The sequence below is a fragment of the Alternaria conjuncta genome (assembly GCF_024043145.1).
Source record: "Alternaria conjuncta strain BMP 0040 chromosome Unknown scaffold_4, whole genome shotgun sequence".
Lineage (NCBI taxonomy): Eukaryota > Fungi > Ascomycota > Dothideomycetes > Pleosporales > Pleosporaceae > Alternaria > Alternaria conjuncta.
This window is the reverse complement of record NW_026250093.1, coordinates 1,718,966-1,744,615: the sequence shown is the minus strand read 5'-3', so window position 1 is coordinate 1,744,615 and position 25,650 is coordinate 1,718,966. Positions and strand designations below refer to the sequence as shown.

General features: G+C 54.2%; 11 protein-coding genes across 11 annotated transcripts; 6 read left to right on the top strand and 5 right to left on the bottom strand.

Annotated features, from left to right (window-relative positions):
- Positions 1–800: 800 nt before the first annotated feature.
- On the top strand, positions 801–2,464 carry J4E85_003437 (uncharacterized protein; the record flags this gene model as incomplete). The annotated part of the gene is made up of 3 exons (XM_051467705.1): positions 801–917; positions 985–1,130; positions 1,363–2,464. 3 exons carry the CDS (start codon positions 801–803, stop codon positions 2,462–2,464), a joined length of 1,365 nt encoding a protein of 454 aa, XP_051328864.1.
- A 332-nt stretch (positions 2,465–2,796) lies between these two features.
- Positions 2,797–3,879, bottom strand: J4E85_003436 (uncharacterized protein; the record flags this gene model as incomplete). The annotated part of the gene is made up of 4 exons (XM_051467704.1): positions 2,797–2,889; positions 2,941–3,558; positions 3,607–3,736; positions 3,791–3,879. The coding sequence occupies 4 exons, from the start codon at positions 3,877–3,879 to the stop codon at positions 2,797–2,799; spliced, it is 930 nt and encodes a 309-aa protein (XP_051328863.1).
- Positions 3,880–4,369: 490 nt separating this feature from the next.
- J4E85_003435 (uncharacterized protein) lies at positions 4,370–5,540 on the top strand (the record flags this gene model as incomplete). Its single annotated transcript, XM_051467703.1, has 2 exons — positions 4,370–4,471; positions 4,524–5,540. 2 exons carry the CDS (start codon positions 4,370–4,372, stop codon positions 5,538–5,540), a joined length of 1,119 nt encoding a protein of 372 aa, XP_051328862.1.
- A 2,795-nt stretch (positions 5,541–8,335) lies between these two features.
- On the top strand, positions 8,336–9,507 carry J4E85_003434 (uncharacterized protein; the record flags this gene model as incomplete). The annotated part of the gene is made up of 2 exons (XM_051467702.1): positions 8,336–9,241; positions 9,292–9,507. The coding sequence occupies 2 exons, from the start codon at positions 8,336–8,338 to the stop codon at positions 9,505–9,507; spliced, it is 1,122 nt and encodes a 373-aa protein (XP_051328861.1).
- Positions 9,508–10,422: 915 nt separating this feature from the next.
- On the bottom strand, positions 10,423–11,023 carry J4E85_003433 (uncharacterized protein; the record flags this gene model as incomplete). The annotated part of the gene is made up of 2 exons (XM_051467701.1): positions 10,423–10,573; positions 10,638–11,023. The coding sequence occupies 2 exons, from the start codon at positions 11,021–11,023 to the stop codon at positions 10,423–10,425; spliced, it is 537 nt and encodes a 178-aa protein (XP_051328860.1).
- A 1,361-nt stretch (positions 11,024–12,384) lies between these two features.
- On the top strand, positions 12,385–16,024 carry J4E85_003432 (uncharacterized protein; the record flags this gene model as incomplete). The annotated part of the gene is made up of 5 exons (XM_051467700.1): positions 12,385–12,458; positions 12,517–12,704; positions 12,752–15,642; positions 15,690–15,924; positions 15,975–16,024. 5 exons carry the CDS (start codon positions 12,385–12,387, stop codon positions 16,022–16,024), a joined length of 3,438 nt encoding a protein of 1,145 aa, XP_051328859.1.
- A 1,085-nt stretch (positions 16,025–17,109) lies between these two features.
- Positions 17,110–18,542, top strand: J4E85_003431 (uncharacterized protein; the record flags this gene model as incomplete). Its single annotated transcript, XM_051467699.1, has 3 exons — positions 17,110–17,711; positions 17,760–18,086; positions 18,140–18,542. 3 exons carry the CDS (start codon positions 17,110–17,112, stop codon positions 18,540–18,542), a joined length of 1,332 nt encoding a protein of 443 aa, XP_051328858.1.
- A 504-nt stretch (positions 18,543–19,046) lies between these two features.
- J4E85_003430 (uncharacterized protein) lies at positions 19,047–20,094 on the bottom strand (the record flags this gene model as incomplete). Its single annotated transcript, XM_051467698.1, has 2 exons — positions 19,047–19,901; positions 19,957–20,094. 2 exons carry the CDS (start codon positions 20,092–20,094, stop codon positions 19,047–19,049), a joined length of 993 nt encoding a protein of 330 aa, XP_051328857.1.
- A 431-nt stretch (positions 20,095–20,525) lies between these two features.
- Positions 20,526–21,738, top strand: J4E85_003429 (uncharacterized protein; the record flags this gene model as incomplete). Its single annotated transcript, XM_051467697.1, has 2 exons — positions 20,526–20,749; positions 20,820–21,738. The coding sequence occupies 2 exons, from the start codon at positions 20,526–20,528 to the stop codon at positions 21,736–21,738; spliced, it is 1,143 nt and encodes a 380-aa protein (XP_051328856.1).
- A 318-nt stretch (positions 21,739–22,056) lies between these two features.
- J4E85_003428 (uncharacterized protein) lies at positions 22,057–22,830 on the bottom strand (the record flags this gene model as incomplete). Its single annotated transcript, XM_051467696.1, has 1 exon — positions 22,057–22,830. The coding sequence occupies one exon, from the start codon at positions 22,828–22,830 to the stop codon at positions 22,057–22,059; it is 774 nt and encodes a 257-aa protein (XP_051328855.1).
- Positions 22,831–24,549: 1,719 nt separating this feature from the next.
- Positions 24,550–25,415, bottom strand: J4E85_003427 (putative secondary metabolism biosynthetic enzyme; the record flags this gene model as incomplete). The annotated part of the gene is made up of 2 exons (XM_051467695.1): positions 24,550–25,157; positions 25,223–25,415. 2 exons carry the CDS (start codon positions 25,413–25,415, stop codon positions 24,550–24,552), a joined length of 801 nt encoding a protein of 266 aa, XP_051328854.1.
- Positions 25,416–25,650: the final 235 nt, after the last annotated feature.

The window sequence follows — 25,650 nt, the reverse complement described above, 5'->3', positions numbered from 1 at the left end:
GGCGACATGCCGCCGTCCTCCGGTCCTAGTCTGACGCAACAAGGCCAGCGCGCAATTGTGTCACAACGCCCGGCAAAGGACCGAAGACCGATAAAATAACAGAGTAGCATCAGCCTCACAAAGTGGCATGATTGATGGGCGCAAACACGCACACACCATGTCGGAGTGACGCAGACACCTCTACGGTCCGACCGATCGTTACGCCGTCAGACGGAGCGAGCCACGCCAGCCCTGCGCGGCAGAAGGCTATGGATGCTGCACCATCGTCCTGGTCTCTGCACTCTTTTTCTGCTCAGCTCCGCCCAACTTCGGCCAGACCCGCTTCAGTTGCCCTGACCGAACATCTGAGCTCCTCCGGGCGTCTAGTGCCGAAGTTTACCAGCTAACCGAGCAGCAGGATGTGCCACGCTGCCTGTTCCCTCCTGTCATGGTCGTCACCGGAGACTAAGCAAGTAGCGCGAAGTTAAGAGTTCAGACAACAGAGGTTCCAGAAGTTGGGGAGCGTGGCTTGCGAGATTAGGTTTGCGATGCGTGGATGGAAGATGGGGGAGAGGAAAAAAACACTTCCAAGGTTTTGCCGGGTGGCTTTGCGTCATTGGCTCGATGCTAAAGGCCATGGGTGAGACTTTTAGCGCTTATCGATAGGGCGAGCAATCTGGAACGACTGAGGAAATTTCCAACGCGAGTTCACGTGCCTTCACCTGCGACGTTACATGCCCAGGTGCTGAGCTAGCCAATAGCAGAGTTTGAAACTTTCGCACTGCAGAAACGCGTCAATCTGCGCGACTGCGACTAAGAATATGGAATCGCATACCCGGTTTGTTGTTACGGCGTGGCGTGATAGTCGCGAGCTGCTTCAGCTGCGCCAGGACCTGTATAGTCCTGAGACTAGTAGGAGAGAGAAGGCGGTGAACAAGGTACGCTGGAAGAAACCAATATACTCTGCAGGAGAGTCGACAGCCACAGTGTGCTGATGAGAGGTAGGTGTTTGCTTGGCGACTACGGAAACCTGATGGCTTGCCATTGCTGCTGGACTCGACGGCGGATATCGTCGATGTAGTGCTTCAAGATGCAAGAGGCGAGTTGCAACATAATGCACTGCGGTTGCTGTACGCGACTGCGATATCGAGGTAGGTGTGTTCAAGTTGAGATTCATGAACATCTCAGCAGCTTTCCTACAGCCTCTGCATAGGACTCGTTCATTATGGCTTTGCAGCACCATTTTCCCCGATCACTATCAATGCTCCTCGTCCATTTCCACCAAATCATCTTCCATAACAACCTATCGATCATGATCTCATACTAGCCTGACCACAACATCATTCTAAATTCATACGAACCCCCATCTAACACCACGCCCAGATTCATCACTGGCCTAGCAGACACGCAAATCGACCTAACCCGTGACCGACCCTCCTGGTTCCCTCCAGGCAAATCCCTCCAACTCCCCCTCACCCTCCTGGAAACCCGTCACCGAATCGTCCACCGACATCTCCCTTCCCTCGCCGAGCTAAAGCGCGCAGCCACCGAGTCCCTCTCCTGGCTCTGGGAATGGTACTGGGCCCAACTCGACCATGCCTTCAAGATAAGTGGTAGCCTTGCTCCCGCAACAGAAGAAGAGGAAGAACTAGGCGTCCAAAGCCGAGACGCCGTCCGCGAAAAACTCCAAAGCATACTAAAAACCTACGTCAAAGAGCGCAAGTCCGAGATCAAGAACAGAAAGAAAGACAATAATAGTAAGGCTGCTGAAACAGCGTTATCGACGTATACCCTGCGTTACGCACCCACTGCTACGACCACGCCTTCGACACAGACCCAGCGCGTACTCCTCCACCTACTAGTCGACGAGAAAATGATTCTACCCACAGACAAGAAACTAGGCAGTACCATGTCCGGCGCCTTCATCATCTGGACACCATTACTCCGCGCCTTCTGCCTCGACGCCGGCGTGCTGCACATCAAGACTCTAGTCGAACATCTCATGCGTGCTATGAACGCTACGTCCCCTGCTGCGCGCGCAATGATGAATCCGGAGATGGATCCTGTGAGGGAGGGACTGCAGGACTGGATTGTCCATGTCCTTACGTCGGGGGAATGGGCGGGTGTACGAGGGGGAGGCGCGGCGGAGAGGAAGGTTGTGGAAGATGTGCTTGGGGTGTGTTTCTCTGAACCGTCGTTTTGGAATTTGAAGGTTGCGGAGAAGGTGCTGGACATGGGGAGTGAGGTGGTGGATCAGGGGTTGTGGCGCAAGGTGCTGGAGGCTGCGAGGGCGGAGGGAGCGGGGGGTGAGGAGATGGATGTTGACGTCGATGTCGAGGAGATTGAGAAAGCTTTGCCGGTTAGAAAGAATGAGGGCAAGGATGGGGTGGTCAAGGAGAAGATCAAGGGGCCGACTAAGGTGTTGGGGATGTGGAAACCGAGACCGATTGGATGGCTACCTGAGGGGTGGGAGGATGATGAATAAAGTGGGATTGCTCTGGACGTACGAGACTTTATAGACATCCCTCGTTGTCACGTCAGGGACCCAAGTCGGAGGAGTATTAGATGTACGGGATATTCTCAGATTCTAACATCTCAGTAGCCATTTACCAGCTGGTGTTGGTATCTATTCAACTCTCTCTCTCTGTGTATGTGTCCTTCGTTTTGTATCCGAAACGCTTCGCTTCGTTCTCGGTATATCCTTACTCTTCGTAGGTATCTGCACCGTCTCGTCAAGTTGCGTATGGTATGTCGGACACCGCGAGGTTGTAGGTGATGCACGCAGATTTAGCCCCCAGTCCTCACAAGCAGCCCTTCTCATATCTTCTCCTTGGCGTCTGAAACGCCTATCCGGTTTTCTACCAAGCGCATGAGCTTGATCGTTTGTTCGGCGAGCGTAAGGGTCAGAATCTATGTCAATGTTAGCGACCGAGTCCCACCTATTACATCTGTCTGACATACCGTATGGGGCAGAATGCGCGCCAGATGGGCAAAGTAGCCCTTGTACAGCGCAAAGATACCCTCCGTCTTGACCGTCCGACTCAAGCAGTCAAAAGCCGATGTGTACAGGTTGCCCGTCTGGTTGTACATGCGCGACATGATGGTATCCGGAGGGTGCATGACACAGCAAACGACAAAGCCACTGGCCGTACTACTCGCAATGTGCAGCGGCATGCCCTCTTCCATACCCAGATGTTTCACTAACCGCCTCTTTGCGAAGAAATACGTGGGAAGTTGTACGGAGCTGCCGAAACCTGTGCGTACCATAGCTGGTCCTACACCTCTGTATAGGCCCTTGATTCCTTCGCCGCTGTATATTTGCCGCATGCCATCGACGGCGTTTCGGTAGTTGTGTTGTGTGCCGACGGGTAGGAAGGGCGAGTAGGATTGTAACCGCGTCTTTACGAGGAAGAAGGGAGAGCCGGCTGCTGCGCCTAGAATACCGGATGAAGCGCCTGCGAAGAGGTTGATGCCGAAGGATTGGACGGCTGGGTCGCTGTATACGACATTGGTGAGGGTCTTGCGGATGGGTTCGTAGAAGCCTAGTCTGCAGCCGTTGAGGGTCATTTGGTAGATGTACTGGGCGCGTCAGTTTCTGCTCGTTCCGGAAACATGTGCCAGACATACTGCGCATCCCAGACCGCGTAGTAAACCTCTGGGTCCTTCATTCTTCAAGATGACGCTCACACCGTGGAAGACGCCCTTGTATAATCGCGGCGCGTCGCTTTTCGCTTTAAGCTCGCCTTGTAGTTGTAGTCTGGGCGATCGTCAACGAGCTGGTCGCGCAGGTGCTGCGAGCGAAGACGCGCACCGGATTTTGACGGTCTCGAAGCCGTGGGTTACTGTGACTGCACCGCATGCTGCTATGCCGCCGGCTATGAAGGAGCTGGTGGGGGTCATCGTTAATACAATTAATACTGTGTTTGAATTTTATACTGAGTACCTACCCGAGGGTTGTAGACATTCTCACACTCTATGCGACTCTTCGGCGCGCAAGTCGGAAGTATGGTGGAGTGCGTATTCGATAGTGGTAGCGACGTGGGTTACCGCGCGATCATGAACACGACTGGAGGATAGTTGTAGGAATTAGGGATGGAAGTAAGACTAGGCGAAACCGAAGCTATACACGTCTTGCGGTAACAATGGCAATGGTGAGGAAATGTCAAGGTGAATATGAATAATCGTTCCGGTTTCGGCTCGGCATGGACAGCTACGTAAGACCGCTCGGACCCACTTCTTTCCATCTGCTGCAACTCTTCAGCGCATTCCGCCGGCTCTAATTGTCCACGTCGCGTCGCGTGCTTGAGTTTACGCGCCCGCTGATTCGCTGACTGAAGCGGTGGAGATGAACGCAGTTGTCGCAGCAGAGGATTAGGAGCTCAACTCGAACATGGCTGGCTCAGCGACACCCGGCGGCGGGCCTCCACCGCCGCCTGCAGGCCCGCCGACACAGAAAGTTGCCGACGTCATAACGAGCTTCCGGCCGCAGAGGGTGAGACGAAGATACTCTACCTTTGTATACGTCCAGTACTAACGCCTTGTAGCGCTTCAAATCGGGCGGCCAGGGCACCTCAGTAACATCCCTCGACTTTGACGACTCGGGCGAACTAGCCATTGTCGCACGCGACGACGATACCCTCCAAATCTACAACTGCAAAGAAGGCAAGCACGCCAAGGAGCTCAAGAGCCAAAAGTACGGCGTACATCTTGCGCGCTTTAGCCACCATGCTCAGAGCATCATCTGCGCGAGTACAAAGATCGACGACACCATCCGCTTCCTCTCCACACACGACAACTCGTACATCCGCTACTTCAAGGGCCACACCGACACAGTCACCTCAATCGCCCTGTGTCCGTCCAAAGACGACTTCATAAGCTGCTCAAAAGACAACACGGTGCGGTTATGGAACCTACAATCCCCCAACTACGTCGGCATGCTCAACCTCCACGGCGCCTACCTCGCAGCCTACGATCCCTCCGCGACCGTCATCGCGATCGCATCCCCGCCTACACAGAACGTCCTCCTCTACGATATGCGCAACTACGATAAGCCGCCGTTTGCGACATTCGACCTCCTCGAGGCGGAGCAGCGCTTCATGGGAGGACAAAAGGTCGAATGGACCAAGATTGAGTTTACAAACGACGGAAAGAGTCTCGTCGTCGCGACGAACGGCAGCGGCCATTTCGTGCTAGACGCTTTCTCAGGCGACCTGACGCATTTCTGCTACCGCAAGGCCGGTTCCTCAGGACGTCTTCCGCCCAGCGCATCGGTCACCAACAAGACCGGTGCCAAATCCGATGGCAGTGGTCCTGCAAACGGACAGGGCGACGTGTGTCTCACGCCAGATGGCAAGTTCCTCATCGGAGGTAGCGGCGAGGATGGTCTCTTGGTGTGGGATATTTCGAAACCACCAGCGCCGAATAATATGCTCGAGCCCATGGAGAAGCTACCGGGACAGGGCAAGAGCGCTGTTGTAGGATATAACCCGAGGACCAATTTGCTGGCGAGTGCGGATAAGGATTTGTATCTTTGGCAGCCAGATCCTGATCTTATGATCTGAGACATTCATATCAGGGATAGAGCCACACATGAAGCAGGAAGAGCATCATAGGAGAAACGGCAATACAGGCAAGCTTCGAGACAAGGCAGCAGCATCGAGAGCTGCTGATGCGACTACACGTTGACCAGCACGCTGATCATCTCAAGGAAGCAGTGTGATCGATCTCGCACTGAAGGATACATACTCTCCGGGTTGACAAAAGTACAGGAAAGAGACAGTGTGTTCGTGGAAGGGACCACGTGGACACCAACAGAGTGAACTTGGTTGGAGACTCGACTACGTAGCGGAAGTAGTTGAGCAATTTACGTCTTACCAGCAGCCATTAAAATGGGAAACAAGCGGAGTGCATGTCTACCTCTGATCTAATGGCTCATCACCCGCAAATCACATGAGCATACTTTGTCGAACACATGTCAGTGTACATAATAGCCAAATCCTCTGCTGGAGCTTTTCTCCGTCACGAACTTACCATGATCTCAAATACCCTTCTCTCATCTTCGCTCTAATTACCCTTTCGGGCTCTACTATCCCTCACTCACCGTTCAGACGTCAATTGCCAAGAGCGGGACGGGACTGTCCTCCCCCCTCGGCCCACTCCACCGACCAACACAGCACAATCGCCCACTACTGTATACTCGCGGATCCTGATCGACTTACAAGCTCATAGCAAGCTTTGTGCCGCAAATCGCATCTCGAGGAAGTGTGTTGCCGAGGAGCTTCTCATTGGTAATTTCACCTAGACTAGGTGGGTGGTGTACCCATCGCGATGTGGTGTAGGTGGCGTCCATATTGCTTATTCTCTCGGTAAAACGAACGAGTTCTCCTTCAAACGACGCACGCTGAGCCTCATCTTCATGCATGGCGCTACGGATGCGGGTTGGGCTGGGCTGTCATGCGTTGCGTGAATTTTGTTGTTCAAGAGGAAGGAGCGTCAGTGTTAGGCCACCCTCTTCTCACCGCAGACAGCAGCACAAAAAGAGAAGGCGAATATGGAGGTCGCCGATGTGCGAGCTTGAGCATTAGTCTTTTGGACACGTCGAACGAGACGAGCGAGATTAGGGCTCGTGACGACTTGCAGATTTAGGATGGGGTGGGCGAATGGGATGAGTGTGCGTGTGTGTTGTGCAGCAGTGCGGAGTGCAGCGTGTGCTGCAGATGCGGTGTAAGCTGGAGTGCAGGACTGGAGAAGGGGAAACGAAACGTAAGGTTGTTACACGAACAGACGGAAGGTCACATGTGGAGCACGACATTGTGAGGTGGCTGTTGTTCGTAGAGCGCCGTGGTCCGCAGAGGCGAAAGGTGTTCTCCGCGGGCAGAGTTGCTGACATCAAGACAGTGAGATAGACGTAGGAGCATCGTCGATCGCATGTGAAAGAAGGAGGCATCGCGCATACACCTCCTCTACGTAGATTCGCCTTTGAGCGGTCTGGCTCTACGATGAGATGTTTGAAATTGCTGCCCAGTGATCCAGGCATCTTCGTCAAGCCATCGAAGCGACTGCCCCGCTATTGGGCGATCGTAAATCCCATGTCGTGCAGCTCAGCTCGAGGGGAGCCGAATGCGTCGCACAACCCCAGGGTTCTCGGATCGTCGGTGCCCTAGACCCTGTCAGACTGTGCCTCGGACATCGAATATGCCATTCGCTGCGACGTGGTTTCGTCTGATGGTGTACGCGCGTGTTGCTGTCATCTGTCTGTGTTTGACAAGGTCAAACCCAGCGCCGCTCATGTGATGACATGGCCGCAAACTCTACCTGCTCGATGGCGGATGGCGAAAAGCGTGATGGTGCTTTCGTTGGCTGCAGCTGAAGGATTCGGGGTCTGGGCTGATCGGCGGCATCTTGGGGAAGAGCGACAGGGTTTGACAGACGGGAACCCCTGAAGCTTGAAGCCTCACTTGAATCAAGTTTGGGCATGGAGACCTTCTCCGACCGGCCAGCGCCCATCTCCTCCTCTTCAGTCCGCGTGCGCCTCTTCCCTCAAACACGAGCAAAAAGTCCCGTTTTCGCCTCCGCTACGACGTGTTGCAGCCTCACAAAGCTGGCCTTGACCGATGCTGCGGTCGAGTCTTCAGTGGTCAATCCACCGAGTGCGTGTCTGGGAGCCGTGGCTTGCAAAGAGCTTCTCACGTTGTCCAGTAAGAAGATGATGTGTGCATGTCACTAGTGGTAGTGTGGCAGATGGCTACTGGGGTTCTCCGCATCTTGCCCATAGCGCTGGGTCATCCGCTCCTGCACCTCCCTAGCGATATTATTAGCCCCTCTTCTGCACAAGACAGAATACCACTTTCATCGTCGCCGACTGCTTACTCTCTGGCACCGACATGTTCCCTCGCTGGCGACCCTTTGGCTTTCGATATTAACTCGCCCAATCAGTAACTGCGTCACGCGCATGCTTACTTCGCATCTCGTCTCGGGCTCCAGAGGTCGTCTCGTGACAGGCCGGACCTCGATATTGCACGCTTACACCCCAAGCTAAGATTCGCCCTTCGTTAGCACGGCGTCTTTGGCTCCACATCTATCTGTCAACCTCGCGCCGTATCCGCACGGCATACCGACATTTCGACAGTCTGAACTAGCACCATCACACCTCGCCACTGCTAGATCAGGATTGCTGTGCGAGAATGCCGATTCGCGTCACCAGCTCCATCTCCCGAAGACAGTGCATGAAGTTGGGCAACGGAGGATGATGCAAGCCCCCACCGAGCACGCAACATCACCAACTCGAAGATTCGAAAACCTACTTCCTATTGGGCAATCGTCTACTTTGGAGTTCAATATACTTCCCCAGCCCACTATGGGGCTTACCTTTTTGCCTCGCCCATCGCCGTGCGGATCCAGGAAGCGCAGCCGAGCGGTGGCGGATATCGATGGGGAACATTCTTGTGTGCAGAAGAAGAAGCGGCGCCTTCGATTGTTCCTCATCACTTCACGACTATCGCCACAGTTTTCGCACCCAGCAACCAACATCGTAGATCGTGGTAGCTCTAAAATTGCAGTATGGGCCAAGCAAAAGGCTCTTGGACGAAACTTGCTAAGAAAGGCTGCCATCCTCAATGGCATACGCAGACGATGTATCGTGACCAAGGAGGCACAGTACGGACGTGGTCGTGTGCCAGTTGAGCAGGAGAAAGAACAAGCACAACTTGAGTTGGCTAGGCTAGAGTTCAATCATGGCAGTGTCGACACTTATACGAGACCGGTACACTCGCGGGACCCCTCAGTACCGCCCAGTGCTGCTGTGAGGACTGGAGGCCACTTTGTAGTATCTGGATCGCCTTCCAGTTCTCCAGCGTCTTCGAGAAGCCCTTCGCCTACCTCGCCATCCCCAACATTACGAAGTCCTTCCGACGAGGTTGCCGCGTTCCGCTCGCCAAACGAAGCATGGTCTCACGCTGCAAGAGACCCGGCACCACGTCGAGACTACCTACCCTTACCGCCATCGCCGCTTGGACTCTCAAACTATGACGCTCTCGACGTTGAAGATAGTGGTGATGCGTTCGACCCGTACGCTCATCTTGACGACGAAGATGAGCCGATACCAAATCCATATGAGGATGACGATGAGGTGCCTTTCTCGCCTTCTGCCGTCACTTCCACTTCATCTACCACATCATACACCAACACTACACATGCCACGAGCATGTTTTCCGACTTCAACGTGTTGGGCCACGAAGAACCAATTGTTGGCGACTACGACCAGGTAGATGAAGGCGCAGACGCGATATGGCCAAGCGCGTCTACCTTCGATAGTCCAGCACCCACACTCGCATCAACGTCGCCGGACTTTCCCGCCCTATTCGCAACATCGCAGTCCGCATCCAAGAGAACAGATTCATTCGCCATGTCGCCAAACTTCCGGCCAATTTTACCAACGAAATCAGTGTCACCGGAGATGCTCGCCGTGAACACCGCGGCCGCAACGTCGCCAAACTTTATGCCTACAGCACGGACGATGGCTTCTCCTAATCTTGCCCCAACACTAGCGCCAATGTCACCAAACTTCCCTCCTGTATCGACATCGCCCAATTTCGCCTCGGCAACCGCGATTATACCTGCCTCGCCGAATCTGATGCCATTGGCTGCTCCCGCTTCACCGAACTTCCCGCCGGTGTCCAAGTCACCAAACTTCACTGCACTAGATACATCGATGATGGGACAGAATCCGACAGCATGGAACCATTTGGACAATCACCCGGGTCGAGGAAATGAGCCTGCCCGTTCAAACGACGTCGACGAGGAGCGTAGACGACAGAGAAACTTGATGTTTATGCGTTTTGGATCATGAGACTAGTACTCAACGAGCGAGCTTCACACGCGATAGAATCTACCTACTGGATCTGCAGCATATATCATGACTATCGCATCCACCGAACGACATCGCCTAGACTTTCTACAACAAGGCGCATACCACACGTTTCCTACCAAACAAGACGTGAAAACTTCATTTCGCATCGCATTTTCGATCTGGAAAAAAACTTCCTTGTATTATCAAAATTACAAAAATCGTCCGGAGTATGGGGGCTGGCGGAAGCCACAAAAAAGAAGGACATGACGGCTTCTAGTGTTTGTTGTACTACTATCTCGCGGGAAAAGCGTGTTGTTTAGCGGCCTATGGACAAGGGTTTGGAGTTTAGGGGGTTTCTCGTCGCAAACATTCACGTCTGGGTAGGAATGTTGTATATGTAGATGAAGGAAAGGGGAACCTTTTGGCGTTTTCTGTTTCGTATGAATGTTCAAAAGTGCATGTAGCATGTACAACAGTATCTGATTCAAAGTACGAAATAATTAACATGCCGAGATTCCAACTCCAACTCATCCGTCCCAGAGACTGACATATTTCAGCCCACTCTGGAGACTTCTTCTTCCCAATGAAGTCGCATCCTATGCTTTCTGCAACTTGGTAGCTCGGTCTAGAGCGATATCACACATGGCCTGAATGGCCTCTTGCCGCTCAGCCTTGATATCACCCCGATCAATACGCGAACGCATGTTCTCCATGATCTCCGATCTGGGGCGACCGTTGACAAACACACTACACCATTAATCAGTTCACAACCCCCCAAATAAAGTCAAGTCCGAGAAACAACCAAACTCACACATATCTCAGCCCCGGAAACTTCCCCTCATACTCCTCATTCAACCTTGCCAGCATCTCCCTCTCCTCCTCCCCACCCTGCTGCAACTGCGCCTGCTCTTTCCGACTCTGCTCGCTATCCACCTTCTTCTCGCCCAACCTCGGGTGCGCACACAGAATCTCAGACAACTTCTTCACATCGGCTTCGTCGTCAGAGGCAGCTAGGGCAGCGAGCTGCGCATTGACGGCTGTGATGAGGATGTCGTAGCTGGGGAAGGTGGCGGAGCGCAGCACGGGGAAGGTGATGGTGCGGAGGGGAGGCGAGGGCTCGAAGAGCAGGTCTAGAACGTTGGTGAGGGTGGACTCGGAGGCGTGGGGGAGGGCGCTGGCGGGTGGGAGTGATGTCATTGTTAGGGTTGAGGGTAGTGGCTAGTGGTTCGGGATAGCCGTTTATTGCTTTTCTCGCAATGCGATAGTTTGGGACCGGAGATTTGGCTAGCTGGGTTTTGGAATTGAAGGGTCGACGTTGACGTTTGTAGAGTGGTGGTGGTGAGGCAGAAGGCTGTGGTTATGGCCGTGGTTCACTGTTCAATCTTTTTTTCGCGGCCGCTACCGACCGATCAGCGATGCAGCGCATGCCTGGTCATGGCCAACGACGTGCATGGTGTCTTTACGTGGGTCGCTGCAAGGGGCAAAGCTGTTCTGGATGGATAGCGGGGCAGCATCGAAGAGTTAGTGTCGAGGTAGTTGAGCTTTGCAGACGGACTGCCGTCTAGCCTTTCCTAGTCCGCGACGCGTACCGTGTTTTGCAGTAAACAATGCACGAAGCTTGTTTATACTGCACGGCGGAGTCGAGTGGCATTTTTCCAAAGGTCCGACGCGTTCCCACAGGCCCTCAACAAAGTGGAATGTACTAGGATGTCGTGTTATAGCACTTATATTGACTAGTACAGCTGCGAGGTGCTGTCACGTCTGGTGATGCTCGAATTTGAGCTAAGAAGATGCGCATTGGGACTGCGATCGACTGCTGGGTTGGCAGCTGTTTGCTTCTTCTTCCCCGCCTTGTCATCGGCGATATACCGGCGGCACAAGCAATGGAAGGCTTTCATAGCCGTCAGCCCGTAACTGTCGATCTGATCGAATAGGGTGTGACCTGGGGCGCCTCAGGATTGCCGGCTGTACCTGCGTTGGTGAGGGTCTTCATGCGGGCCAGGGCTGTCATGCGTGCGAGTATCCGAGATTATCGAAGGATACCACGTGGAGACTGCGTTGTATGCAATCGCTTGTACAGCTTCGCGTCGCTCACAAAAACAAAGAACAAACGGGCACACGTGCAGTGCAGTGCAGTGCGCACTCTGGGGAGTCGATGTCGGTGAACAGCCGTGTGGAGCGGGAGGCGGAGATAAAGTGCCTAGTGCTCTCAGGCCATGGAGCCCCCTGTGTTTCAGCTCCACGCTCGCCTTCACTGCCCTTCCTCCAGCTTGCTCTTTTGGAGGAGACTGCTAGGCGCATTGCACGGCACAGTTCCTGAAGCGTCCATTTGCCTCGACGCCCAGCGCAGCAGCCCCAATGGCCCGCCGCCCCATGCGCCTCTGCCTCTGCCTCTGATACTCTGCCACCTCGGATCCCTGATTGCATGACCCCTACTAGCCCGGACCTCCTGGCCCTCAGGCGCTTTCAACATCACGACTTGACGACTCTTCGCCGCAGACACGCACGGCTTTGAGAGTCTGCACCCCCGAGCGTCGCTTTCCGGCTGACCTGGCACCATGTCGCTGAACGGACTGGACAATGTCGAGGTCACACAGGCGTACCAGGGTGCCCTCGCCGAAGCTGGCGGTTGGTACGACGTCCCAATTTCTTCTTCGCACGCGGACCACGTGTTAACGTTTGGCATCTAGGTTCCTGCTCAGGTACACGTCAAGGGATGCCGTCGAAGTCCTGACCCGCGGCACTGGCGGTGCTGGCGAGGCGCGCGCTGCCGTCGCCCAGTACGAGGAAAAGTCACCGCTGTACGGCCTGCTGCTGTACCGCCGGCGCAAGGTCCTGGTCAAATACGTGCCCGAGGGGACATCGCGACTGCTTCAGGGTATGTGGAGGCTTGTTCCTATCATGACCACGACTAACGCTCGACAGCCCGCGTCAGTGTCCACTTCATCAACATCACCGAGAAGTTTGCGCCCCACGACATCGTCCTGTCCATATCCACCCCGGAAGAGCTTAGCGATGCCGCTCTTACCGCCGCATGCAGTCTGCACACCGCCGCCCCCTCGAGCTCCTCCTCCAGCGGATCGTCGCGACAGCAGAAGCTCAGCTGGATCCAAGAGGCCGCCGAGGAAGGTGCCCAGCCCGATGCAGACGGCAGCGCACGACCAGAAACTGCCAAGTCCAACATACCCACCATACTGGAGCCATCTAGAGACAGCGAAGACAATCTCACAAGGAGCGGATCGATCAACTCACAAGCCGAGACCGTTCCGTTGATGTTGGACGAGAAGGTCGTCGAGCACAAGTTGTCACCACAGATCTCCCATGTCACCATGGAGACGGTCACTGAAGGGCCGACGACGCCAGACGACACCGATCTATCAGATCTCCAGGACACGCTCAAAAGCTACGACTCGCTCTTCGAAGGTGGACCAGAACCCCGGAACTCTTCGCAGACTGCACGACCAAACTACAACGAACTGTACGAGCACTACTACGCGCAGTACACCAAACCAAAGGTTAAGCTGGGACCGCGACCGCGGCCATCGCTCGAAGGCAGGAGACCATCCACCTCGGGCAGTGCTCCGTCAGATCTGGCGAGACCGAAGTCATCGCTCCCGGCAGGTCTGCGCTCGGCGGCACGAAAGACAGCTGAGAAGAAAGAGTCCAAGACCAACGCCTCGAGCACCCTTCCCGCAATCGCCATTCCTCCTCCACACCAGGTTCCTCCAATGCCTGAGATGCCACAATCCCCCGCTTCGTCAGTATACTCCTCGAGAGCCCCCGCCAGTACCAAGTCAATGCCCGTGTCCGCATACAGGAGTCACCTCAGGGCTGGAGGATCGACACAGGAGCGGACAAGGCTCATGAAGGCTCTCGAGATGCGCAAGAAACAACAGCAGGCCCAACAGCTGCGGAAGGACAAGGCGACTGAAGATGCTGCATCGGAGGTAGAAGTCAAGGCCGCGGAGATAAAGGTGGAGACTGACGCCGAAGATGAAACTACGACAGATGCGACCGTTACTGCGACCGAGCCCGATGATGGCCCCTCCGCTGCACAACCTGAGGCCGAAACTGACGCCGACAAGGAGACCCTGCTTGGCGACGATCTCCCTTCCTCGTCACGTTTAAGTCGCTCTGGCCTTGCATTCGCGGATGGTCCTACCGAGACAGACGACTTAAACTCTACTGCTTCGATTTCGTCACCCGTATCCGCCCAGACCCACGGTTCCACCGGCGCACCGTCAACACGGCCGTCGTCCATTTCGGAGGACGAGGCAGGTATGGAAGAATCGCAAAAGTCTGACGAGCAAGAAGAGTCGCACAATGCGGATTCTGTGGATGAAGAGCAATCAGTTGACAGCACGCCGACTGTGGTTCCTGAGAGCACAACTCCCGTACCGCCGGTAGAAGCACAGGAGATTGCGCAAGGCCCAGTAATTACCGAGCGAGCGCCGTCGTTCGATGACGCAGATGACAGCAGCAAGAGGGACACCCTAAGGCCATGGGAGAATGACATGCCATCACAACGCCGCTCGAACCGCGAATCTACAATCTACATGCCGTCGAACGAAGGGTACCAGCAAGAGGAAGGACAGTCCAAGAGACGCAACAGAGAGTCTATGCTCATGCCGTCTTCCCAACATCAAAGTTGGTACGAGACCAAAGGAAAGCGACGTGCTGTCTTGGATCCACTCGAAGTCAGCGCGGACCAATCCGAGACCGAGTACCTGTCGGATGATTCTTTCATGGAGGAGCTGCAAAGCGCTACAGTACATCAAGCTAAGCCCATGTCGGTGTCCAAGTCGCCAATCACCCCATTCTTCCCCAGGAAATCCTCTGCAACAGACCTACAAACGCCTCCCAGATCAGCATCGTCGAATTACCATGGCATCAGCCGCCTGTCACCTGAGCAGACTGGCCGTAAGATCTCGGGCGGTTGGCCTCCCGCGCCAAAGTCCGACTCGAGCACCGCGCCGAAGAAGATTAACGTTTCTTCTGGCATCTCGCAGAGGATCAAAGCACTTGCAGACAAGACTAACAGGGAATCGGCTTCACAAGTAAGTCTTGCGAGCTCTGCTTTGAGCACTAGAAGCTCCGTCGCCCAGCGTAAATCCTCATTCTTTGCAACAACACCTGTTGAGATCTCTCCCTCTGGGAAATCTACGCCGCGTCTCGAAAGCCCCTCGTTTTTGGCTTCATCTGCTTCAACAACGCCTGACAAGAAGAAACAGTCGGCGCCAGTCAAGTCGACAGTATACAACGTACAGCGAGGAGTTGAGAAGCCGGAGTCTGTGCAAGTGACGGCCCGCATCGTCCGCGATGAGCGCACAATGAAGCCGACGCTTGCGATGCCAACGGAGAGCACACCACTGGATCTCCACCAGAGCCCTCTTATCATCGACCACCAAAAGGCAATCATCACGCCTAGGAGCCCTACCCGTGGAAGACCGGAGCCTGCTTCTCCTCCACCTTCGTCTTCACACTCCCGCGAGCCCAGCAATGCACCTTCGCGGGCTTCGTCCGAGAGCACGTGGAGAGCCTTCGGTCGCCGCATGAGCGAGTCCAAGTCAGTACACAGCCACGACGGCGAAGACAAGAGGGAAGACAAGAAGGACAAGAAAGACGAGAAGAAGTCGCGCACCAGCAAAATGTTCAAGCGCATGTCTTCTTCCATGTCTGCCATGCCCTGGAAGAACTCGAACAGCAGCTTGGCACTTCCCGAAAACGACATGCGTTCCACCTCTCTGGCGTCTCTACGCGAGCCACCGCCGCCTGTGCATGTTGGTGATCTGAACATCCAGTTCCCAGACACTCTGGTAAGTCTCATCACTGTCAATGCAAACCTTACGCTAACCTGATGCAGCTTTGGAAACGACGATGGGTTGAGATTGACGCCTTGGGCAACCTCGTCCTCAGTCCGTCGAAACACAACGAGAAGGGAATTGTCAAGCGATTCCATCTCAGCGACTTCCGCACACCGTACCCGCCTGACCAAGATCGCCAAGAACTTCCCAACAGCGTGGTCCTGGACTTCATGGACGGGCGTACCTTGCAGTGCGCATGCGAGACGTACATTGGGCAAGCTCAGGTTCTGCAAAGTAGGTTTCAACCCTGTCCATGTGTGCGTCAGATGCTAACTTCTGTCTAGTCCTGCGTGAGGCGCACGATGCCTGGATTGCGTACAACCAAGCGCTGTAAATGGTCGCCACGACTTCTACCCAACTCTTCGCCCCAACGGCTCCACTCTCCTTTCCTCTCGGCTTTTCTTTGTGACGACGTACGACTACAGCATCAGGCATCACCTTTTCCTTGTTGTGTTGGATACAAAACGGTTCTAAACTGGGGCTGTATCTCTCTCCTTGCATACTTTCGGCCCTCCACCCTTTTCTCATTTTACCTTATTTCCTTTCCATACCCGTTTGAATTGGGGGAGGCCATCTGGCAGGTTTGGAGCTCCTTCTTCTTCCTCTTCTGCCTGTAACACAAGCCTTTTGATTTGTATAATATCTAATGCTGCACTGGCGGCAGCCGAGTTATTGCTGTTTCTGGAGTGCGGACGGATTGCAATGAAGGCGGACTACAAGATATAGAGACCAGTTCCGCAATTGGACTACGTGCCCTTGTCATATGTGCTTCTGCTAGGTGATGGTCGTTCCCAATGCAGGTGAACCAGAGGGGTGCATTAAATCTCCGGCTCAAAGAAGGATAATGTGGCAGTTTTTGTGGTGGATTTATCCAAAGTGTTGGGCAAGATGGCTCGACTCGGGGCTGAGTGTGAGCAGTGCGCAATCTCAGATGGGGGCGTGCCAGCCGGGAGGGGTTAGCGCATGGCCGACGCAGGGATTAAGCGACACCTGGCGTCATACATGCATTCCCATGCATTCGACATGTGCATTTGATGGAGAGCTCGGTATGTTAATGATGCGCAGCAAAAAGGGCCTTGTGCCTGCCATGATGCGGCCAACTCCCCGACGGTCTTCTCCAACCTCCCCCTTAGCTCTGCGCCAGAGGCCACCATAGACAGAAGACGCGACCCGAGGACTCCGCACTGGGCTTCCAAGAGGCTGTTGCGCCGCTTTTCCGCCCCGTCCTCGCAGCGCATCCTGCAGCCTCAAAGTAACGTCTACGAGGGTAACCCCATCTGTTCACAGCAGCCGTCATTGCATTGTCACGAGCCTCGGCGCCGCGTGCCCGCCAGGCACCTCAACCAAAGTAGAGGAGGGTCGCGTAGTGGTGTGCGCCTTGTATAAACACCGTCCGGCACCTCCGCGCTTCTCGACATCATGCCGGCCACTTCCCCAAACCACCCCTTCGCCTCGCCCAACGCCATCCCGCCCCGCACCAGCTCCACGGGCATCCTCAACTTGAACGCGAGCATTGCCAAGCAACCTTCCAGAACGAGTGTGCTGCGTCCGCTGAGCGAGATTGATTGGCTCGGCCAGAGCAAGAAAAGCAAGACGAGCCATCCGGCGGATCCTTCCAACGCGCCTGCCCCAAACGTGTCTATGCAACAACCTCGGCCGCAGACCATGGCCGCGCAGTTGAACTCGCCGCCCCGCACCGAGCACACCGACATGGACTCGCCCATGGACAACGCGCAAGCCGGCGCCAACCTCGAGGCCAGCACAAATTACCCGACGCCGTTGTCACCACCCGCGGAACATGCAAAAGATATTGGCGAGGAGCTCATATACGGAAATGGGGTGGCGTGGACAGAGGGCAAGGAGCGCATATTACTCGGACCCTACGACTACCTGTATGGACACCCCGGCAAGGACATACGGAGTCAGTGCATCGCAGCCTTCAACCTGTGGTTGAAAGTGCCGCCAGAGAGACTCGAGATTATCACAAAAGTGGTGGGCATGCTGCATACCGCGAGTTTACTGTAAGCACACCCACCCCACATTCCCCTCCTTTGCCTAACACCCTCCAGCGTCGACGATGTAGAAGACTCGTCCATCCTCCGCCGTGGCATTCCAGTCGCACACTCCATCTTCGGTATCCCGCAAACGATCAACTCGGCCAACTACGTCTACTTCCGCGCGCTATCCCTGCTTCTCTCCATGAACAACCCTAAGCTCATCGAGATCTTCACAGAAGAGCTGTTGAACCTGCACCGCGGACAGGGCATGGACCTATACTGGAGGGACACCCTGACATGTCCGAGCGAAGCAGACTACCTGGAGATGGTAGGAAACAAAACCGGGGGTCTATTCAGACTAGCAATCAAGCTCATGCAAGCCGAGTCGCATACAGATATGTACGTGCCTGACGTCTCCACCCCAAGATTTCACCCCAGCTAACAACGCCTAGTGACTGCACCCCCCTCGTCTCCACAATAGGCCTCCTCTTCCAAATCCTAGACGACCACCTCAACCTCTCCCCCACATCCGGCTACACGACTCTCAAAGGTCTCTGCGAAGACCTCACAGAAGGCAAATTCAGCTTCCCCGTCATCCACGCCATCCGCGCCGATCCAAGCAACCAGATCCTCATCAACATCCTCAAACAGAAGACTACCGATGAGGAGGTTAAGCGGTATGCGCTTAGATACATGGAGAGCAAGGGCAGCTTTGAATATAGTAAGGGTGTTATTGAGGAGCTGAGGGGCAAAACTGAAGAGCATGTTCGTGGTGTGGAGAGGGAATTAGGGGTCGATGGCAAGGAAGGGGCGGATGCGCTGAGGGTTATGTTAGAGAGGTTGGTGCTTAAGTGAGGGAGGTGGATATAATGTCGGCATGTCATGTCATGTCATGCTTTACGAAGCTCATGTTTCATGATGGTTGGTTGGTCTCTGTACGTGTCTTGTCTGTCTGTTTGTTGGGAGATGGATGGACGGCTTAATACCCAATGTACTGTGGATTTGCATACATATATACTAATAGACTGTGGTTGTGTTGTAAGAAGTAGTAAATATTTCTGAATGCGTGTAGTATCAAGTACTCTGATTATCTCGTGTACCATTTTGAATGAATGATTGAATGTAGTAAATGCGAAGTGTTCTATTTCTCTGTCGTCACTCATGCCGGGTTCGTCGTGTCGCAGTAATGAGGACTGACAGCTTCATGTACAGGCGCGTGAAATCATACACGTATTCGACCACCAACTCCGAACCGATCCTATGAAGCCTTGTGTTGCATCCACTTCCGCTTCCTCGACTTCGCTCGTACGTCTTGTGAGTTCGTCAGGTTTGCTCCGCGACCAGCATATCCGTTCATACTCACTCCTCATCGTCCACCACTCTCTTCACAACCTTGACTCTCTTCACCTGACTAGTCGGCGCCATGGCTCTTTGTCGCTGTGCTCCCAGCGACTTCCTCAACGCTGCCCTGAACTCCTCGTACATGTCATCGTTTGACTTCGTCGGGTGAGACGAATAAAGGTGATAGCTATGACGGCCGTCGAAATGGTCTTGGCCGAGCTTGATGATGTCGACAACAGCGTCGACTTTGCCTCGTGCCATACCAACGGCTTCCATCCAGGGAAATGCATCCCGATAAAGTTGTTCCGCTCCGTACTTGGATGCGCGGTGCCAGCCGATCTGGGAGTCGATATGAAAGGCGGTGATGTTGGTCGCCCAGACGAGGGCAGCGAAGCAAGAGTGATTGTACGCTTTCATGGCGCGACCATGGAGCCAGCCTAGAATACGAAGCGTTCTGAGGCTTTTGGAGCGGTTGGGACCGAGGTTAATCATGAAGTTGTACAACGCGAAGCTATCAGTGAAGATGAATTCGTTCTTGCCATATAGGATATCGACGCCTTCCTGGTGGATCTGCTTGCTCACGGCGAGAAGCGACGTGACGAGAGGCGCTGATTCTTCTTGAGCCCTCCGGATACCGTTGTTCATGCGCTGGGCATCAGACCAGCTGGACCCTTCGGATAGCTCAGCTTGCAGCTTGGCGGATATGCGCTCTACGTTGCGGCGCTTGTGCTTGAACACGCCGACGAGGTTGATGCCAGAGGGGTCGGTGAGCGTGTACTCGTAGATGATGTTTCTGATCTCGGCAGGGAGTTTCAGGAAAGGGAAGATCTTGCGCTTGGGAAGTGGGCGGGAACTTGTCGCGACTGCACGCTTCTGGAGTCGATTCGTCAGTCTCCGTGTTTGCAGTTCACGCAGAGGTGCATCGAACCTTTGCCTGTGGCGTGTCGAAGTCCGACTCTGAGTCCGAGACGTCCAATTCATCGAGGTGGTATGTGACCTGAGTCCTCTTGCGTTTGGAGTAACGTCCAGACGCAAAGGTCTCTGCTGAGGCGCTAATGTCGGTCATGGCGAATGGCTGTGAAGTCAATTGCGGGTTGAGTAAATCTGAGAGATGTCGAGATGGATCGCAACACAGATGAGATTGAAACAACACGTTCAAACGCGTGTACGCAACTACTTTAATAGAACTCCGTCATGGAAGTCGCGTGGTCAGGTGTTGTTCGCTTTGGGACTAGTCTAGGCAGCGATGTCGCGATATCAGGGATTAGCAAGGCATCAATTCGACGGCGCAGGCGCTATCACGAACGTCAAGGGTTATTCGACGAGCTCCCGCTATCATCGTCTACATCCGTGGTAATCGCGATGCGCACAAAGTGCAGCGGAGCGCAGTTCGAGGAAGGAGAGCTCGAGACGGGTTGCGTCACTCTCGTCCTGCTTAGTCACTTAGCCCACTAACCGAAATGAGAGGCTGTCAGAAAAGTACACCATCCCCGCAACATGACTTCCATACAATCTCTCACGTCTTTCAAGCTCGATCTGCCTCCTAGCTGTATCGAGTTCTTCCCGCTCAATCCGCAGTATGCGATAATCGGCACGTACAACCTCGAAAAGTCCGACGAGAAAGAATCCGCGGGGAGCGCTCCACACGATGGCAAAGTGAGCGCCAAAAATCAGCAGCGCAATGGCAGTTTGATATTGGTTCGCGTTGATGGCGATATTGTGTAAGCAGGATTATTTGCGGACCATCTGTATTTGTTGCGCTCGTCTAGGCGTAGTACTAACCCTAGACAGCCACATCGTTCAGACGCTGTCCACGCCATCAGCTATTCTGGACATACATTTCTTGACGCATGTCACCAGCTCCAACTTTGGCGTTGCAACTTCAACAGGTGCATTCGCCATCTACGAGCTCCAGTCGTGGCAGCGCGACCCCAAGATCGCTCACATCAAGACTATCCAATACTTCCCAGAAGATGTACTCATCACTGCGTTCACTTGGCACCCGGAGTCCTTCATGGTCGGTATGACGCTGTCGAACGGGCAGGTGTGTCTCGGTGTAATAGATACGGAAGACGAGTCCGATGCGCCTACGAAGATGGAAGTCGCATCGCATGATTTGGAAGCCTGGACCCTTGCGTTCTTACCGGATGGCTCAGGACTGCTGTCGGGTGGAGATGACAGCGCGCTTCGTTTTGCGGAGTTGTCGGACGGATCTGGAGGAAGCGTGCCCTGGATGGATGGAAAGATACACGGTGCTGGTGTCACTGCTATTCTCCCAGTACATCTGGACAGCCAAGGTGGTCTGATCATCACTGGCAGCTACGATGATCATATCCGGCTCCTCCACGTACCCATCTCAGGCCGTCGTCAGGTTCTTGCGGAAGCCAATCTCGGTGGTGGTGTATGGCGGTTGAAGCTGCTGGACCGAAATCCCAAGCTACCAGCGCACCACGGCGTAAAGAAATGGAGATCGGAGCCGCCGCCGGAGGCCATCCTACTGCTTGTTAGCTGTATGCATGCTGGCACTAGGATCGTTAGGCTCACCAAGAGCGCTTCCAAAGATTGGCAGATCGAGGTACTGGCCAAGTTCGAGGAACATGAGAGCATGAACTACGGAAGTGATTCTCAGCCAGAACTCAATAGTCAGGGTCAACGGACGTTCATATCTACGAGCTTCTATGATCGGCTGTTGTGTCTTTGGAGATACTAGTAGTCTGCTACAGGTAGTTGAACTCCAAAGAATAAGTATACATATCAAACATCACATGTGAAGCAAGCTGACTACAGTTGGCGATGATGTGTTTGTATTTCCAGAATTAACATACGAACAGTAAGAAAGAAACCCAAAGTAGCCACCAAAAAAAGGAAAACCCTCCCAAACGCCAAACATACGCCAGGAGGTCCTCGCTGTCAAAACTCAAGCCGGAACTCATAGCTTCGCGGGCACGAAGCCGGCATACGGATCGAACAGCATTGGGTCGAGACCGTTAGCAGCAATGTCGGCGTCAAACGCAGCGGTAGGCTGCGGCTAGTACCATCCAGGAGCCATGTCGTCGGCAAACGGGCTGTTAGTCGGGGGTTCCGACGAAGGGGCAGACTTGTCGCTGCCAGAAAAAAAGTCGGGTCCAAAACTAGGACCAGACGACGGAAGAGAGGAGGGCTCGACTCCCATGTCGTCCTCATATAACGGGATCTCCGCGAGTTGGTCGCCGCTCAGACCAACGAAGTCTCCAGCGGGGTTGCCGGGCTGCTCTTGAGGGGCGGGAGCAGGGGCAGGATGTGCCTGGACACTACCATCCAGGGCCATCGTGAAGTACTCTCGAGCCGGATCGAGAGAAGACGACGCAACGCCTTCGAAAAACCTTCCGAAGGAATTCTCCGAAAGTATGACCTCCCTAAGCTGGAGGAATCTCATCCCTTCAGTCAATCCTATATTGACCTCGTTGAAGCCAATATCCGCATCCATGACCGGGATGAACTCGGACTGATTCTGGCCATATTCAGACCAGTGGTTGTAGGGCCCTGCGTTCCCTTTCGGCCAAACGGGCAGCCAAACGTGGCCAAACGCCAAATCCTGCTTCTCGGCAGGAACTAACTCTTCCGTCCACGCCATGTTGTTGACGATGACCTTGACCATATCGCCGTTCCCGTTTCGGTGAAACCCAACAAGGCCATGGCTGGAGGGGGCTTGGCGGGACTGGAATTGGGCTTCGGCCTTCTGATTGGCCCTCTCCATGTCTGCTATGGCAGCCGCCCTGTCCTCGGCGCTTGCGCACTTGTTCTTGTCCCAGTAGCCGGGCATGCTGAATTGCTGTTAGGATTGTTTTGGGTTTATGAGTTCCTAGTTGTAGCTCACTTGAAGGTGGAAGGTAAAGTACTTGACTTTACTTTTGTGTTGGTGATGGTGGTAGTAGTAGTGGTAGTAGTAGTGTGTTGGTAGCAGAGGTGGTGATGGTGTTGTATGTCTTGAAGGTAAGTTCGAAGACAATCTTGATATCTAACTTGGTATGTGTAGAGTCAAGAGTCGGATATCTGCTAAAGAAAAGAAAGAGAAGGGAAGAGAGGAATGCGCTGCGTTTTATAAGAACGAAGGCGCAGCAGGACTCCACAACGGTTGTGAGTCTTCAGCAAGATATTATTAATGGGAAGAAAGAGATACTATGGAGCGACCAACATATGAGCACCAGAACCATGTCACGAACATGAACACTAGCAGCTGAGTCGCTGCTATGATTATGGGAGGACGGTCACCGATAGCAAAATCAGACGTAACCTTGGAAGAGGTGAGGGTATTGTCACTACAGAGTCATCTTTCGCGGCCAACTCTCCCGACACCAGTATGGATGCCTATGTTTCCACACATATTGGTCACAGGAACGACTGAAATGTCTTTGTGCGAAAGCGGCCACTGGATCTAAGCGACTGAGTCTTGCTCTTTCGCGGGACTCGAGGCGAATCGACACCATTATTCAGCGATTACAACGCGACAAAGTCACGTATCACGTTCAATTCATTCAAAGCGCGCTCTCAGTATGGCCAAAGCTTCATTCAGCGCTCGAAAATCAAGACGATGCACGCCACATCAACTCCCCATCATCCGTCACACAGACGCATATGCGAAATTCCAGAAGCCATTCACCCATATACTGAGTACTGAAAGGCACATGACACGACCCAAGGACCAGGTTACCATGACCAGACGAGAAGTAACAATGCCTTCCCCTGAGCCATGGATGCGCAGTGAAGCTCTGGGAATCATAGGGCAGAGGTGCACGGACACTGTTTTGAGAAACCATGGATGCTATGGGTGCGGTGGCAGTGCTATGAGTCTTACGGAGCTTTTGGCCGGGTAGTGGAAAGGGCGCTACGAGATGAGAGAATATGGCAGGGGCGTCGGCGCGCATATTCGAAATTGCGGGTGTGTGTTTGGTCGTGTGGGAAACCGCTTGAGCTGGAAGAGCAACAAGATGAGTAAGCGGCTTTGGCTAGCTCAAAGTGTTGCCTGGCTTTCCTTTGCGCTGGGAGTAGGGAGTGTGCTCTCTGTGGGATATCAGTAGCATCGCTGATGGTCAATGGCCAGGACGCTATCTAAACATTTACACAACCGGGTCTATTGTTACGAGGAGTGGAGTCGATGCCTTGCGGAGCTTTGATGAGTCGGTTTGCTACTTCATGCTGTTGTGATGTAATGCTTATGACGGTGTCGTATTCTGCCCGGGCAGCCACGAATTAAGAAACGCTTTAATCTCATCACACAGAGCCTACAGAGTATAATGTCGTATGGCCAATGCAAAGTACAGTATTGTATAGTTAATGCAGGCTATGTCTTCCGCTTTTCCTACAGGAAAATCCACCCCTCTAGACACCGATACCGACCACCGACCGCCAACGCCGAAGAATGCGCCCACTGTAAAGCCAACCACGCCAAACGCTATGCTAAGATGCAGTAGATCAAAACTAAATGGGTATCGTAACAAATGACACGGAAGAACAGCAACAAGAAACAACACCACACATCTCATCACCTCCTGGCCGGCGGTGACAGCAACCCGCTGCTAACCGACTCTCTCTTCAGATCTTCCTTCTCACCCAGTAATGCCTTGACTCTCTCCACTCTTGTCACGGCCTTCTCCAAGCGATCCAGCCTGCCCATCTTCTCCCTGTCCCTGCGTTCTAAGGTCTCGACTCTTTCTTCCAGCTTAGCTCGCGCCCGTCGCTCTTCCGCGACCATCTCGTTGGCCTGACTAAACAATTGTACGCTCAGTTCTTCAATCTCGGAATCTACAGTCTGAACACGTGCTTCCGCCTTGGCACGTAGGGCACGCTCGCGCTCGAGCTCGTTGAGTAGGGTGTAGTCGACCGGTGGTGCGTGGGACGGGTCTTTCGGTGGTGGAGGCGGAGGCATGCCCCCTGTATTCGCCGGCGACGGGAAGCGGCTTGTGATGAAGGAGAAGCGGGAGGCCTTTGTGGAGTTTGCGGTTGTGGGACGTGGGGGATCGGCGTCGACGGAGGGGCGTGAGGACGGGTTGGGTATGTCGGATTGTGAGGTTTGGGTCCGGGGCAGTTTAGGGGCGTTCTGCGTCGCTTGGAGGCTGCGGATTTGGTCTTCGTAGTCGGCGCATCTGTCGACTAGGCGATGTTAGTATGTGTGGGCTCCGGTGTGATATGACGTCGGACGCATAATGGGGGCGTACCAGCTGCTGTAGCCTTCTCCTTCAGGCGCTCCATTTGCGCCTCGAGCTCCTCTATCCTCTGTCTCGCGTCTTGCAACTCGGCCATATCTATGCTACTGCCACAGGACGGACAGTTCGGGGTGTGCGCCTCGTTTGGGGCGTGTTTCGACGGCACTGGAGGCGCTGGCGGCGATGCTTCGATGCTCGCGGCCATGACTGCGCCGGTGTCCTGGGTTTCGGGGTCGTAGTAGTAATGTTTCGTTATCGCCGGTGGCAGTCGTGCGTGGTTTGAAGAATAAAGGGAGATTGTGGGGTTTGGGTCGTGGTCGTGATGACGGAAACTTGCTGGGTTTCAGGTGATCGGCACCTGTCTTCGTCATGCAGGGATCACGCGCGTGCGGGCGCTATGTCCATATCTGGACTGACGTGTTCAACTTTATCTGACAGTA